Source organism: Erpetoichthys calabaricus, chromosome 2, assembly GCF_900747795.2.
Source record: "Erpetoichthys calabaricus chromosome 2, fErpCal1.3, whole genome shotgun sequence".
Classification (NCBI taxonomy): Eukaryota; Metazoa; Chordata; class Cladistia; order Polypteriformes; family Polypteridae; genus Erpetoichthys; species Erpetoichthys calabaricus.
Window position 1 is genome coordinate 336,517,271 of NC_041395.2, and position 15,777 is coordinate 336,533,047.

The 15,777-nt window shown below is 38.2% G+C and overlaps 1 protein-coding gene across 2 annotated transcripts in view; it reads left to right on the plus strand.

Annotated features, from left to right (window-relative positions):
• The first annotated feature begins 1,997 nt into the window (after window positions 1–1,997).
• Window positions 1,998–15,777, plus strand: part of LOC114647352 (uncharacterized) — a 110,748-nt gene continuing 96,968 nt past the window's right edge. For both annotated transcript variants that reach the window (XM_051923461.1, XM_028796053.2), the window contains exons 1-4: window positions 1,998–2,137; window positions 2,460–2,647; window positions 12,634–12,768; window positions 15,070–15,208. In XM_051923461.1, the coding sequence (XP_051779421.1) occupies window positions 2,021–2,137; window positions 2,460–2,647; window positions 12,634–12,768; window positions 15,070–15,208 (579 nt within the window). In that variant the 5' untranslated portion in view covers window positions 1,998–2,020. The remainder of the gene's footprint in view (window positions 2,138–2,459; window positions 2,648–12,633; window positions 12,769–15,069; window positions 15,209–15,777) is intronic.

Consider the following 15,777-nt stretch of genomic DNA (forward strand, 5'->3'; position numbering starts at 1 on the left):
ACCGCGAAGTCCGTACAGGGAAGTCTCTGAAGCGTTTTGCCGCAGCTCAGGCAGCATCTGCTTCATGCTGTTTACCGATAATTCTCTTTCCGATCAGCTGCTGCTGTGATTCCCCACTCAGATACAGTGATATAAATACTCCGAGTGGTGCAGTGAGAGTAATATGGATAAAGATGATCCGCTGTGGCAACCCTTAACGGGAGCAGCTGAAAGAAGAAGAAGATGCAGTGACAGTTACAACGCTAAAGCAGTTATGGTATTTGGAATACTATGGCTATTCCCTGGACCATTATATTGCTGCAGGTTAATTACAATCAGATGCATTACACTAATAAACAATATGCAGTTAGTTTCAGTGTATTTATAAAGCTGTTTCAGGAATGTGGATCTAAGAAAGGAAGGGTGATCACACAGGAACAGTAGCACTGCTTTGACGCTGGGTGCTGCCAGTCTGAAAAACCGAGCGGAGAAATTGCGTACACCAGGGTAGGAGATACGGTGGAAATGTGTGTGGCTTTACGGCAAGTTTAGGTTTTATACATCGCAATTTGAGCGTGGAAACGTTCGTACGCAACATTTCTGTGCGTACGCACCGTTTATATATAAGGCCCCAGGAGTTTTTGTGTGAGCGGTTCTTACACACTTCCCAACACTTCAATACTGAAGCAGAAGAAGCTTTTTCATTACATGGATGGAAACAATGCATAGGACATATAAATTTTAATTTTTCCAGATATGTTGATGAATATCACCTTGTAGTTTTCTGATGCTGTTGCAATTGGATCGATGATCACATTTGTGTGCTTTAGGCTCCTTGAGACTGTGTGTCTGTTATCTCATAAAAAGGTTCAGGCATCAACATTTCATTTAGTACATATAGCAGGTATATATTTCAATAATTTATTTTGTGTTCAGTATCATTTATTGAAATATTATTCACATTTTCAGAATCAATGATATTTACTGTTGCTGCCAGAACAGACACTAAATTGACACGCTAATTTGAATCAATGGGAAGTCAAAAGAAAATGACAGACCGCTTGTTTTTCCTCAGTCTTGTGAGTTTCTCCCCAGCTCAGCAATCTTGTGGCAATGCACTGAAGGAGCTTGGGAAGAAACTGGTGAGGAGCATATTCTCAAACCATATGTTTTCTGACTCAAAGCTTTAAATAATCACACAATTTGAATTTTAATAAAGGACTACACTAAAACAGTGTATGCATACTTTTCACTTCGGCGATTGTCAGTGAAGTTTGTTGGTCACGTCTTTCTTGGTGTTAGTTAATCAAACTTAAAACTACAGGTAGTATTATTTTATAGAGATCTCAGTTTAGTGCATGAATGTAAGCTTATAATGCTTACTTCTTTTATTGGGAAAGCCTTGGTCTATTCAGATTTTGCAATCTGACTGCAGGAAAATGGACACTGTTACAGCCAAGGAGTAGATGTCAACACGGAGAACATGCACACTTCATGCAAGTCTTGTATTAAGTATGTGTTACAAGTTGTATGTGTTAGAAGACAGTGGCCAAATCTGAACTCCGGAGCCTTTCTTGGTGCAGTAATGGTTAACTCTACTGCCTTCAAATAACCCTAATTTCAAATCCCAGCTGGTTGCAACAAAAATGCATTGGAGACCCCTGAGCTAGCTGGTAATCTGTTGGCTCTCTTTATTTTTAATTATTTTTGGCTAGTTAAGAAAAAAAAATAAACAGGAGTTCAATTATCAGTAGTGAATGGTTACCATTTAAGAAAGTGACTGGAATGAAAACCTGCATACACTGCAGCCCTCCAGGATCCGAGTTTGACACCCGTGATCTTGAATGCACTTGACACTTTAATGAACTATGATGTTTGTCAAGCTCATCAGGTATATGAAGTAAATCAGCATTTCTGAACAGGAATGTGCCTGCAGCAATGAGACAGAACATTTTCACGTGTCTCTGCTGGGTGGTTCAGAATCAGCATAAGTGGATCTATAAAAGGGGGAAAAAGAGAAACTGAATCAGAGAAGACCAAGATGGCTTTACTGGTACTTCTGGTATCCTTGAGCATCTTGTCTGCAGAGTCTCAATACCTCATGGGTGAGACTGTGACATTTCTCAATAAAGGAAGAAATCCAAATGGCACATTTCAGGTATACAGTTAAGTTCAATCTGTCAAAATAACTAAATATGTAGATATTAGGTTTGAAATAATGTACAAGAAGTGCTTTTGAACAAACAAGCAATCTCATTTCTAATGTTATATTCTAATTTGAAAATCTATTAAATGAGAATAAAACAGTTATACAAAGCATATGTCCTTTGTGTATAACATTTACAATACTTATCATAGTAATAATTTCTTTTGTAAACCTAAATCAGTGTTATTGAAGCACAGACATTTCTAATTAGACATTTTGTTGGCTAAACTATTCATCACCCTGGCTAACATGAATGTATTTAATATTCCTGCAGGTGGAATTTCAATACGAAGCGGCTAATTACGGCTTTGTTAATCAACCGACTATCAAGTACTGCTACAATGGAGATTGCTACCACATGGGCACTGAACTCCTAAAAGATTCAGATTCACAGATTGAAATATATTTGTTTGGAGGATCCACGGTGATAAATGCGCTCAGTGACAAACCGTTTGATGTGAGGTAGGTGGACAGATTCCAGCCCGCACTCTGACCCTGGTCTGGACTAAGTGGGTTACAAAATGAAATGACATGTGCTTAACCCATTGCATTTTATAAGGTGAAAAATGAAGTGATTTTTTTTGCTTGTTTTTTTCTCTTTGTTTGTCCTATCTTTAAATATAAACTTCAATATATGAGCAATGGTACCAAGAATGCAGTCAGAAATCTTTTTTGGGCACATACACCGTCAGCATGGCACTGCCTGATCTAAACACTAGCGTGGAGAGTCGCTCACGTACTGAAGTGTCTATAGCTGCAGGTGGAAGCTGCCATCGCACTTCCCATAACTGATCTTTTCCTAAATAAGGAGTAGCATTGCACATGTACTTTGTCGGCATGCCTATGTCGATCAAACACAGGATGCTCTGCAGTCTACTTGTGACTTTACTCTGTAGTTAGATAAATAAATAAATAAATAAATATAGTAAACAACATTCGATGTGGCGTTTATATAAGTAACAGTTAAATGTTTTTCATATAAAGACCATCAAGAAACATAATCACAAACAGAAGTTTGCACAATACCTTGACGAGCTGTGTAAGCCCTGCTGTTTCGTTGAGGACATGAATATGGCAGATTCACTGGCAGGATGACACCCATCTTTCACCTTTACACCTGGTGCAGCTACATTGTTCTTGTGTGTGAGTGGACGTTTCTTGCAGGGAGGGCTTCTGTCTTTATTTGAAAATAGTGTCAGATCAGGGGGAGCGTGAACTTGTCTAAGAGAATAAATCTGAATAACAAAAAAAAAAAAAAAAGTAACCTTTGCAAGTACCACAAATTTACACCAGCTTTTATAGACTCAAATCAAATGTATGTTTTATTCTATAATAGTAACAATACGAGCAGCTCACTACTGAAATGGTAAATCTAGGAAGCGCCCAGAATTGAACTCACAACCTCTTGATTATGAGTCAGCAGTTCTTACTGCTGCACTACCCAAGTGGTCATGGCAGTGTCATATCCTAACCTGATTTCTTTGTCTTTGGTTATATTCGCATTTGAAAGCGCACTTGTTTTTATTATACTTGTACCTTTTGTGAAAGTGTTTTTTTTTTTATATTTGGACTTCAGTCTTCACACATTATACACTTCATGTCAAACTTTTCTCATTATAACATGAAAAAAGTTTCTGTTTTAGGTATGTGTTTAACAGTTTCTGTCACCCTACGTTTACCCAGATCATTGTAGACATGGAACACACATGAAATGCATGTGTTCCAAATAACGATATATTATTTACCCTCTGCAACTCCAGGCACCTCACACCCAGAGAAACAGACTTGAGCTGGGAGAACTTTTTGCTTGAGTTGAGCTGCGGTGGTGGGGGAGATGGGACAGCAGTCTGCTTGCTACTTGTGCTTATCGACACAATTGCACAACAAAAGACTCTAATGGAGAGGTGCAAAGGAATATAAGGTGGCCCAGGATTACGAGTTTTTTCGTAGGCTTCAGGGATTCTAGTGTTAAAATATTGATCTTGGGACTTGTAAAAATTGGTGTAAGCTTTTATTCTTTTTCTTAATTATTATTTATTGAGTTTATTAAAAGCAAGTTTCATTCCATAGAAACAAGTCAAACTTAACAAAACTCAATTCAACCTCCAGCCAAGAGAAGGAAAAAAATCATATAAAAGAGAAAATTTGAAAATGTCAAAAGCAGAGAAGAAAGCCCATTAAAGATGTAACCCCAAATCATGAACCAACATCGAAGTCAACATCGAACGGTGGTATGATTTTGGCCAATTGAAGTACTTTAAATAACACAAGTTGTAGTAATCAGATTCAGACAGTAAATGTACTGAGGAGTCCCCAGGCTTTTTAACTTCTGATGATGAGTCTCTTTTGATGTACTGTATCTGTTTGGCTTGATGAAAGAACAATTAAATTGTTCTTGTCTGAACAGTTTAAGTAACCTTTTAGTTTAATAATACACCTTCCTGTGTGTTTTGTAAAGTATGACATTTCAAACTATTACATATCAACAGATGATTATATTGTATAATAATAAGCAGTTCACACAGGGTAATGAAACTAAACATTAACAGTTCAACATTAACAAATTTCAACTCAGTTAAAAATAAAGACAACTCCTTGGTGGATAAAAAAGTTGCTAAAAAGGAAGTTATAAAGAAAAAAAAAACATCTTTATAAGGCATATAAGAGATAGCTGGAGAGTAATATTACAGAAAAGACAAAATGTTACCCAAAGATTCTTTCAATATTTTAGCAGTTAAAGCAAGCAAGGGATTACAAAGCAGAAGACGCTGATGGTAGAGGTGTGAAGGGATTTAAGCTGGCCAGGATTATGAGTTGTTTCATAGGCTTCAGGTATTCTAGTGTTAAATACTTAGGATCAACAGTATAGAGTAATGGGGATTGTGGAAGAGAAGTGAAGAAGAGAGTGCAGGCAGGGTGGAATGGGTGGAGAAGAGTGTCAGGAGTGATTTGTGACAGACGGATATCAGCAAGAGTGAAAGGGAAGGTCTACAGGATGGTAGTGAGACCAGCTATGGGCTGGAGACGGTGGCACTGACCAGAAAGCAGAAAGGCGAGATTGTGTTGGTTTGGACATGTGCAGAGGAGAGATTATGGGTGTATTGGGAGAAGGATGTTAAAGATAGAGCTGCCAGGCAAGAGGAAAAGAGGAAGGCCTAAGAGAAGGTTCATGGATGTGGTCAGTGAGGACATGAAAGTGGTGGGTGTAACAGAGCAAGATGAAGAGGGCAGGAAGAAATGGAAGAAGATGATCCACTTTGGCAACCCCTAATGGGAGCAGCTGAAAGAAATAGAGGGCAGAGATTTCATCTGCACTTGCTCTACCTGTTAACCTTTTGTACAGCACTGGCTTTGTCAGACAGTGTGCTATTGGCTGTCACAATGAGGGGTGAGAATGACTTTGCTGGAAGGTAGGCACTCAGCCAATACATATTACATGCCCAGCAATTTTTCATCTTTTGAAATTACAACAGCAGTCAGTAAATCCAACATGTCCCACAACTAGTCAAGTTCTGAATGTTAGTGAAGTATTTAACCCTTAAGACTTTCTCACAATTGTATGTTATAGTGCAGAATCACAATATACTAATATTTTTCCTTGTTCAAAAATCTCAAATGTGAAAGCAAAATTAAGTTGTATTATTTCAAACTATAATAATAATAATAATTACCCCATTCTTGTTGAGTTTGTATCAAGTCCTTGGCTTAAAGTGGTTTATTTATTTATTATTCACAGAACCACAGGGAGGGGATGCTGGTGCCATGCATGTTGCTGCCACTCCTCCCTGTTAACAACACTTTTTATTAAAATTTGTGTTACATTTGCATTTCTTACAGTTCTTTCACTTTTTTATTGTATTTATAGTTAATGAATGCATGTGACGCTCAAACTGTACTGATTTGGATTTATTTTTATAGACTTTATGGTCTTTGCCTTGACTGGGTTTGCATCCTTGGAGCCAACTGAATCTTTTGGTGGGTCATGAGACAAGTCTTATGAATATTTCTTTGTACCATAGTGATCGTGGGGTAGAGGGTTTCTTTCATCTACTTAGCTGGCCCAGTGCTGTTTCAGCTGTGAAATGACCAAATGGGGGAGGCAGCTTGAGGTCTCCAGGACTCTAAACAAATCTAAATCATATTAGATATCATAGTAGATATCATCTACTGTTAAATTCTGCCCCATACTTGTAAAATTTTTATTTTTATACTGTATTGAGGATTTGTTCTGTTCTGTGCATTGTATTGTATTGACCCCCTTCTTTTTGACACCCACTGCACGGCCCAACCTACCTGGTATGGGGTCTCTCCTTGAACTGCCTTTCCCAAGGTTTCCTCCATTTTTTTCCGTACAAGGGAGTTTTTCCTTGTCTTCTTAGAGAGTTAAGGCTGGGGGGCTGTCAAGAGGTAGGGCCTGTTAAAGCCCATTGCGGCACTTCTTGTGTGATTTTGGGCTATACAAAAATAAATTGTATTGTATTGTATTGTATGTAGAAGCCGGTCTTCTTTATTATAATGGATATACTGCATTGCTCTTGATTAATTCTATAAATGCTTAATGACTGAGAAATGATTTGATTTTACATCCATCTGGCTTGTGGCTCTGGAGTGATCATGCCTGTAATACCTAGCATTATGTGGCTGTATATTGGAATCTCCGAATTCTGATATCTTCATGCACATCTTGTAATATCTCCTAATATGCTTCTTCGGCTGCTTGCTATTGCCACTCATGTGTGCCACCCCACCCCACCAGTCTCACCTTCTCTGCTGTGCTGCTTCTCTGCTACTTTCAGATAAGTATTGCTCTGTACTATGCTAAAATGCTCTTGTGATAAATTCCTTCATATTAAACAGTTTGTCCAGAGTGTATAGTCAGATTGGAATGTCCTTATAGACACTGGCATTAGGCGGCACCTGAAATATTTACATTGTGGGTCAGATCTCCACAATTGCCAGGCAGCAAATGAAAAGGTCAACAGCAGCATGTGTTTAGGAATATGCCTTCCTATTCATGGCTTTGGAAATACGAGTGTCAGTGTGCCATATTTCCAATTTGTTAAAATAAACATGGATCTGACCACAATGAACCCTCATCAGCTAATACTGCATCATTTTACTCAAGAGCTCTTATTGGCAAAACACCGGTGCTATCAGAATTCATTACACACTCCAACCTCAACATGTTATGCCTAAGCCTGGCAAAAAAAAATGATTTTACGTCTCTCACAGAGGCGACGCCATCCAGATACATTTACTTCATAGAGCCTCGCAGCTCAAGACAAGGTGGAGGAGTCGCAGTAATTTTTAAAGCAGAACAAAACATCAAAAGATTACCAGTTGACTGCCTATTGTCTTTTGAGTGGCAGGCTCTTAAGGCTAATAACGAAATCAGGTCCTCTCTTACTTGTTACTCACTATCATCCCCAAAATACAATACGTCTTTTCATCTGATCTGACTGAATTATTAACCTGCTTAAGTTCCCTTTCTCAGAGACTCATTCTTCTTGGCGATTTCAACATCCATATTGACATTACTACAGGTAAGCTGAGAAATGAATTCCTGTCCTTGCTGAACTGTTTTGACTTGTTGTTTTTCTGAATTACTCTGGTGGTCATATATTGGACCTGATCTGCACATCTGGCTTATCAGTTAGGCAACACTTATAGCTATGATTTAGGACTCTCTGATCATAAAGCAGTACTATTCACTGTCTCATTACCTCACCCTCTTCTTACCTGTATATGTCAAATTTCTTTCAGAATCCTTAAAAAATATCTGTCCTTCTATCCTTGCTAGTTCTATTTCTGATCTTCTGATCATTGACCTTTATAACTCAGTCATTCTTTCAGAACTAGATAAAACAGATCCTTTACAACATAAGGAGGTTTCTTTTAAGCATTCAGCTCCATGGTACAATTCAGAGTTACGGTCTATGAAAGCAGCTGCCTGACACCTTAAGCGAATGTCACGTAAGACTGGCCTCATTGTGCACATCCAGGCTCTCTCTGACTTATCAAAAAGCTTACAGGGATGCACTCACTGCAGCCAAGAACACATATTATGGCCAAATAATAGGAAGTGGTTTTGTTCTCTGTAGTTAATAAACTACTTCAAACTGCATCTGGTCAAATTCCCTCCTCTACCGAAGTCTGTGAAATATTCCTCCATTTTATCCGTAATAATAACCTGCTTTGTAAAATGAGTCCCACTCCCTGTGTACTGGACCCCATCCCCACCTCACTTCTTAAATCCTGCCTTCATGCCATAATCCCGACTGATAAGAAATACATCCCTTGACACCAACCTTGTGCCAGCCACTTTTAAAAACGCTTCTGTAACACCAGTGTTAAAAATGTCTGGTCTTGATGATGACAATCTTTACAATTATTGGCCCATTTCTCACTTACTTTTTCTGTCAAAAGTTCTTGAGTGTTTTGTAGCATCCCAACTCACCAGTTACTTAACTTTTAATAATTTGATGGAGCTCTTTCAGTCTGGTGTCATGGCACAGCACTCTGAAACTGCTCTGCTTCAGGTTACTAATGATCTGCTTATGGCAGCAGACTCTGGACAAACCAGCATATTAATTCTGTTAACTCGGAGTGCAGCATTTGACACAGTCTGACATGACATTTTACTGTCCAGAATGGAGAACATGATGGGGATCTCTGGCACTGCCCTCCCGTAGCTTAAGTCCTATCTGACTGACAGGCAAGAGTTTGTTAGTCTTGGCAAGAGCAGATCCAGCTCAGCGCCAGTCATACAAGGAGTTGCTCAGGGCTCTGTCCTCGGCCCTCTACTCTTCTGTGTTGATATCCTTCCCCTTGGCCATATTATTCGTAGCTATGGACTGAGTTATCATTTTTATGCAGATGATACTCAACTCTATTTCAATGTTAAAAGTGCAACTTCATCAGGGCTTTCTCAGCTCACAGCTTGCCTCAGTGAAATTAAAACCTGGATGGAGCAGAACTCTTTAAAGTTAAATTACAGCAAAACTGAACTCCTGCAAATTAGCACTAAAACCCAACTTAAGAAAATGAGCTCCTTCTCAGTCACTCTTGATGGTGATCTCATCAGACCTTCTTCTGATGCAAGGAATCTTGGTGTTATTTTTGATTCCTCCCTTTCTTATTCCACCCATATAAACCACATTAAGAAACTTTCGTACTTTCACCTCCATAACATATCCTGTGTTCGATCCTTCCTCTCCTTTTCTAATGCTAAGAGACTTGTCCCTGCTTTTATCACATCCCACATCGATTATTGTAACTCCCTACTGGCAGGCATCCCTTCTAATCTTCTATCACAGCTCCAGATAATTCAAAACTCTGCTGCAAGGGTCCTAACATGGACCAGAAACAGCGAGCACATCACACCCATCCTGCTTTGCCTCCAATGGCTCCCTGTGTCATACAGGACTGAATATAAAATTCTACTAATAACCTACAAAGCTTTAAATGGCCTCACACCGGACTACATCAGTGACCTTCTCCATCACTCTGCTCCTGTTCACCCACTAAGGTCCTCTGATTCTGGCCATCTTGTTGTAGCCCACACTAACCTGCACTCTTTAGGTGACAGCAGGGCCTTTACCTGTTTAGCACTCAGACTTTGGAATGACCTCCCGAAATGAATGAGATCAGCCGACTCCATTCATTCCTTTAAAACACAACTGAAAACTCATCTGTGCAGGAAGGCATCTAACTTAACCAGACATTCTGCCTCCTCTTTCAGTTTAGTTCTCTGTCCAGATGCTTAGGAAAATTTGTCTGTGTGTTATATTACAAATGATGTGATTTCCTGGGCTTTCCTTTTAAAACTGAATTTAGTATTTTAGTCTGGCTTATTGTGTTTTATTCTATATAATGCTTTTATATATTCTGTGTCTATCTGTTTTAGTGTTCTATTCAGGAAACATTTGTATCCAATGTTACATATACCTGCTGCTTCTTTATGAGACTGTGAAGTGCCTTGAGCATTGGAAAGGTGCTATATAAGTAAAATGTATTATTATTATTTATGCATGGATGTTCAATCTGTTGCCTCTTTGTATGTAAAGTCAAATAAATTATTCATAATTAGTAAAAACATGAATAATATAGGCGGCACGGTGGCACAGTGGGTAGTGCTGCTGCCTCGCAGTAAGGAGACCTGGGTTCACTTCCCAGGACCTCCCTGCGTGGAGTTTGCATGTTCTCTCAGTGTCTTTGTGAGTTTCCTCCAGGTACTCCGGTTTCCTCCCACAGTCCAAAGACGTGCAGGTTAGGTGCATTGGCGATTCTAAATTGTACCTGATGTGTGTGTGCCCTGAGGTGGGCTGGCACCCTGCCTGGGTTTGTTTCCTGCCTTGCGCCCTGTGTTGGCTGGGATTGGCTCCAGCAGACCCCTGTGACCCTGTAGTTAGGATATAGCAGGTTGGATAATGGATGGATGGATGAATAATATATAGCATAACATATCATGTTGTCACATTCAAGCCATAATTGAATGAAGTGTAGATGTGTGTTAGAAAACAGTTTTTTTATGTGTCACGAAGGGGTCTTTCTTTGTTGCAGAACCCTTGAAAGCAAGGACACTGTACAATAGGTGTTGACAGCCGGTACAAATGGTGATGAACTATAACATCTGTATGAAGATCACATCTACAGTAAATCAGGGGATGTACTGTGTAGATACGTAAAATGGTAGAACCACTGATTAAAACTTTATGGAAGCCTCTTTGATATATTGCAATGAAAAGTGAATTGTGTGCAAAATACATTTATCATAACATGCTGAATTAATATCCAAAGTAAATGTACAATGGTTTGTCTTCCACAACATTGTAAATTTATATACGTGTGTGTGTGTGTGTGTGTATATACAGTGGGTTCAGAAACTATTTTGGCCCCATTCACTTTCTGCACACTTTATTGTGCTGTATATTTAATTAATAAAATACATTTGCCATTTCAGCTCATCAATCTACACTCAATAACCCATGATGACAAAGTGAAGACATATTTTCAGAAAGATTTGTAAATTTATTAAAAATCAAAATCTGTACTCCATATTGTGCTCAGGTGGTGTTTAGAGGACACATTAATGTCGACTGTCTCTCCTTTTCATTAAGTACTTATGTTCAACAGAACCTCACCTGCTGCCCACACTATCAGAAATTCATGAAAGCTTTTGGAATTTTAAGACTGTGTTTTGCACACACACACACACACACACACCCTTATTACTTTATTTAACCCCCTTCCATGTTGATCTGGGGCCATGACTGGATACTGTGAAGTATTTGATCTAATGTTTGAAATTCTCGTTGCTGCCAGAGTACAGACCCTGCTGCTCAAGCAAATGGACTCTGTTACACTGCAAGTGAGGCACATTGTATAAAACTTTAAATAGATCATTCTTTGAAAACTTGGAGTATAAAGAGCCCCCCTAAGTAAATTATCCTTATGTTTTCATAATCCTTTTGCTATGTAGGCTGAGTGTAAATTTCTTAATTTTTATTGAATAGACATTTTAAGCTAAAATGAAAAAAAAAAACTAAAATAAAAATGGTCAAAAGTCCATAAAACTAAACTGAAAATAAACTGAAGCTGGAATGACAGCTAAAAATACCACATAAGTTAAGACACATTTTGAAGACCTTGCTCCCTGTTTCCATCTAATAGTATGGGGAACTTCTAAACCACCATTTAATGTCCCCCATTGTCCTTCCATTATCATGTTGCCCCTGAAACAGTTGCTTCTGGAGATCCTTCCATTATGCTGGGCCAAGTGTGTCCTGATACTGACACCGCTGTCACACTGTGACAGAGCTATTTGTTTCTGCGCAAGTCAGTCCTGGACTTGTGACAATTCTTTACATCGGCCGTTCCTGGAAATAAAGAAGTCACATGAGTCTTGTATAAAGAACATTTTGGAATTTTGTGTTATTTATAAATCTGTAGTCTGTTCTTCCAGTACAAGTTCATGAGGTGCTGGGGCTTTAAGTCAGGACCCGTGCATTATTACAGATATACTGGGCTGTATAAAGGATGTATGGTCTTCTTAATTAAATGTCACTACTTCCTCTTCATTTTGTCACTAAAATCTTTTTGAAAGCTTTTATGTATTCCTCATCTCTCTAAAATCGCCATTTGTGTCGTGTACCTTGGTATTTTGGTTATTTGTGGTCTGCTGGTGCAGTGACAACTTTATCCCCTCAGTCTTGGTTGTGAGACCCACACTTGCTTGAGCAGGTGTGACAAGAATTCATGGGAAGATAGCAAAGGTTAGCCATTCACTGTCAAAATGCAAAAAGTAAAGTAAGTCTGGTAATTCAAACTGCTTTTTTTTCTTTTAGTAATAAAATAAGAGAGGTTGTTTGTGAGAATGGTAAAACGAGTTATATAATGAGAAACAGAAGGATAAGAAGTGTTTTATTCTTTATTTTCTGTTTCAAAAGCTTTTCAGGCTGCTGTTGGAATGACGACGATCCTACCTCCAAATTGCAGTTTATGACTCACGTGGACCTGGGTGTGCGATCCGACACTGGACTTCCCAACAGACCTCCGATCACAGCGTCAATTCTAATTGTCAGGTTTGGAGCTCTTATACATTTTGTTTAATTTTTTCTGAAAATTATTCCTGACCTTTGCTTTCATTTTCTTCTGTTCAGAATTCAAAAAGACTTCACCCTGAGAACATCTTACAAAACAAAACAATCAAGACTCTAAAAAAAGAAACCTTCTTTTTACAATTTCATGTTTAAATGTTGCTGTTATAAACTTAATTTGGGTAAAATATTTGGCTTTTAGAGATAACCTATAGGCCTTTTCATTTTGATATTTTTATTATAAAATATGGCTATAATAATTACTAGTCAGTTGCAAAAACGTGAATGCTGCTCTTTAACTTTCTCTTTCCCCTTTTCTCTCTCTGTTTGTATTTGTGTGTTTCTCACTTTTCTTCTCTCTGTGTCTACTGAGAGGATAATAATAATAATTCATTGTATTTAATTGAGCTTTTCTAGATACTCAAGGACACATTACAAGGTAAAAGCATAAACAGTACAATTACTAAGTAAAGTAAATAAATAAATACACACACAGATGTATAAATAAATAAAAACTCACAAATGTTAAAGAACACAATTAAACATGTAATCACAACATTTTAGAAGGATAACATCTACTGATTTTTCTAGAGAAGGCAATTCTGACAAGGTGAGTTTAAAGATGTTTTTGAAACAAAGAGACAAGATTTAATGCTGACGGCAGTTTCAGAGCAGAGGAGCAGCCTAACCATCCAAACCTAAACCTCCCAGTGAAGACATGCGTACTGAGGGGACAACAAGAAGGCCACAATTACAAGAGCGCAGTGCGCGGGTCGCTGTGTAATCTGTAAGAAGATCTTTTCAATAAGTGAGAGCAGAATCATGGAGTGTTTTGTAAATGAGGACAAAAAAAAAGTCAATACGGTACTTAGGAAAAACTAATCAAGTTTTACTGAACAAGTGTAAGGTGACTTGTGAGCCTTAGTTTGACTCAATAAACCTTCACTCCTGCCATATTTTTATTGACTTTCACTTAAAGATTTGGTTGCAGTTGGTTCTGACTACTAGCAGGCCATCAACTCCTCAGTTGGCTGGTGACATACACTTTTATTTTTGTTTTAACATTGTTTTTCTTCATCATATTGACAATGATACTGTGTTCCTGTTTAAAATTTGTATTTTGATGTGAGGTGCCACCATTTTGTGGTGTTTTCTCATGTAGACAGTCGTCTTATTTGTCGTCTCGGCAAGTTGCTAAACTTGTGATTGGGTGTAAAGCATTATGGTGATCCTGATACTATAAAAGATGGTGGCACACAGCTCATGTTGTACAAGTTTTTGAATTTGTAAATAAAACCTTTTCAAGGTGTTTACTTTGTTAAATTCACTTTAGAGATTCATGGCCATTTGTGCTTTTTTCTCAAAGAGTTTAGTATTTATGGTAGGACAGATCTTTTAGTTTAGATCTTGGTTTGTTTTGGCCATCCAGTTGCTCTCAGCTCATGGTCTTTTATTATTTTATTTGCCTAATTTCATCCAAGCAGACTATAAACTTCAACCAGTATAATCAATGCATTTGAGTGCATTTAGAACTTAATTAATTTCAGAGGCAATAAATGAGGATGTTGTGATGCAGCAACACAAAATGACAAAAAAGGGTGTAAGGCCTCAAAAAGGAGCAAAAGTAGACCAAGACCTCCACCAGTCTGTCACGAGAAAGACCCCACTCCGTGCAGCCTGGTCCCAAAATCATCAGGCATGCTGTAAGGCCTACTCAGGCCCAAAAACGGGGCATAGGCTTTTAACAGTTCAAACATACCTTTAAATGCCCTCAGAATGCAACAAATGTCCTTCAAGGGAGAAGAAAATGTAAAAAATCCACAGAGTTTATTTTAAAATATTCAAAATAAAGATAAAAAAATAACAATAACATGGAATATAAACACTTGCTGTAACATAACAAAAAAAGCCTGTAAAGGGACAAATTTAAGTGAAAAATAAAGATATCAGACATGGGCTTGGTCTCCCTCATTTCCAACTTCTCACATCTCATGAGTCTTGGGCTCAGTTGTCCTCGACCTCTTTGGAGTTTCCATATTCTCCCTGTGTCTGCGTTCATTTTTTTCTGGGTAGTCCAGATTTCCTCCCACATCCCAAATGTGCACTCCAAGACAAAGTTGACCTACAGTAGTGTCAGTGTGTGTGTGTGTGTGTGTGCAATGGACAGGCACAGAGTTGTATCTTGTCTTGAGCCTGACTCTCAAATGCTCTATTACACTATTTTATAATATAAATAAATTAAAGTATATTAGGGATTTATGTAATGTTTTTGCCTGATTTTTTTAGTGTCCCATTTAACTGTCCCACACCTATCAAGCTGCCGGTATTTGACCCCGATGGAGATCGTGTAAGATGTCGGTTTGGACAGTCCATCAATAACGAGTGCGGTCTCTGCAATCAGATTTCTGGCTTCACTCTAAATGAGGTAAGAGGCTACAAATAGACATGTCAGTTAAAATAATGCGGCACAAGTACAATTCTAAGAATTGTATACACTACAGAAACCAAACATACTAAAAACTGAATGGCATATTATTTTTGGGTTACATATTTGAGAGCTAATCAAATAAACACACAAACACCATTGAGCCCATCGACTTACAGTCCTTACCTTACCAAAATGCCATGGCAGCAGGTCCTCAAATAAGAACAATTTCTTTTACCTCTAAAAGCCCTCATTACTCACAAAATCACTCGTTTATGATCCCCAATTTCCTAACTTCAAACTCAACCGCAGTACAGGCTCGTGCAAATCAGCTCCTTATTATGGTGCCCCCAGTTTAGTACCAGTGTGAGTGCCACTGGGAGGTGAGGAAGAAGCAACACTGGAATCTGAACTGTGATCCTTGTTTTTATTATATTGCTGTGATCTTATTCTTGGAAGTTCAGCCTTCAAAACTGGTATAGTACTCAAACATCTTTATGTATTTACTAAAATAATTAGAAAATACCATGCATAATTAAAAAAACATCTAATGGCGAAAATAAATAAAT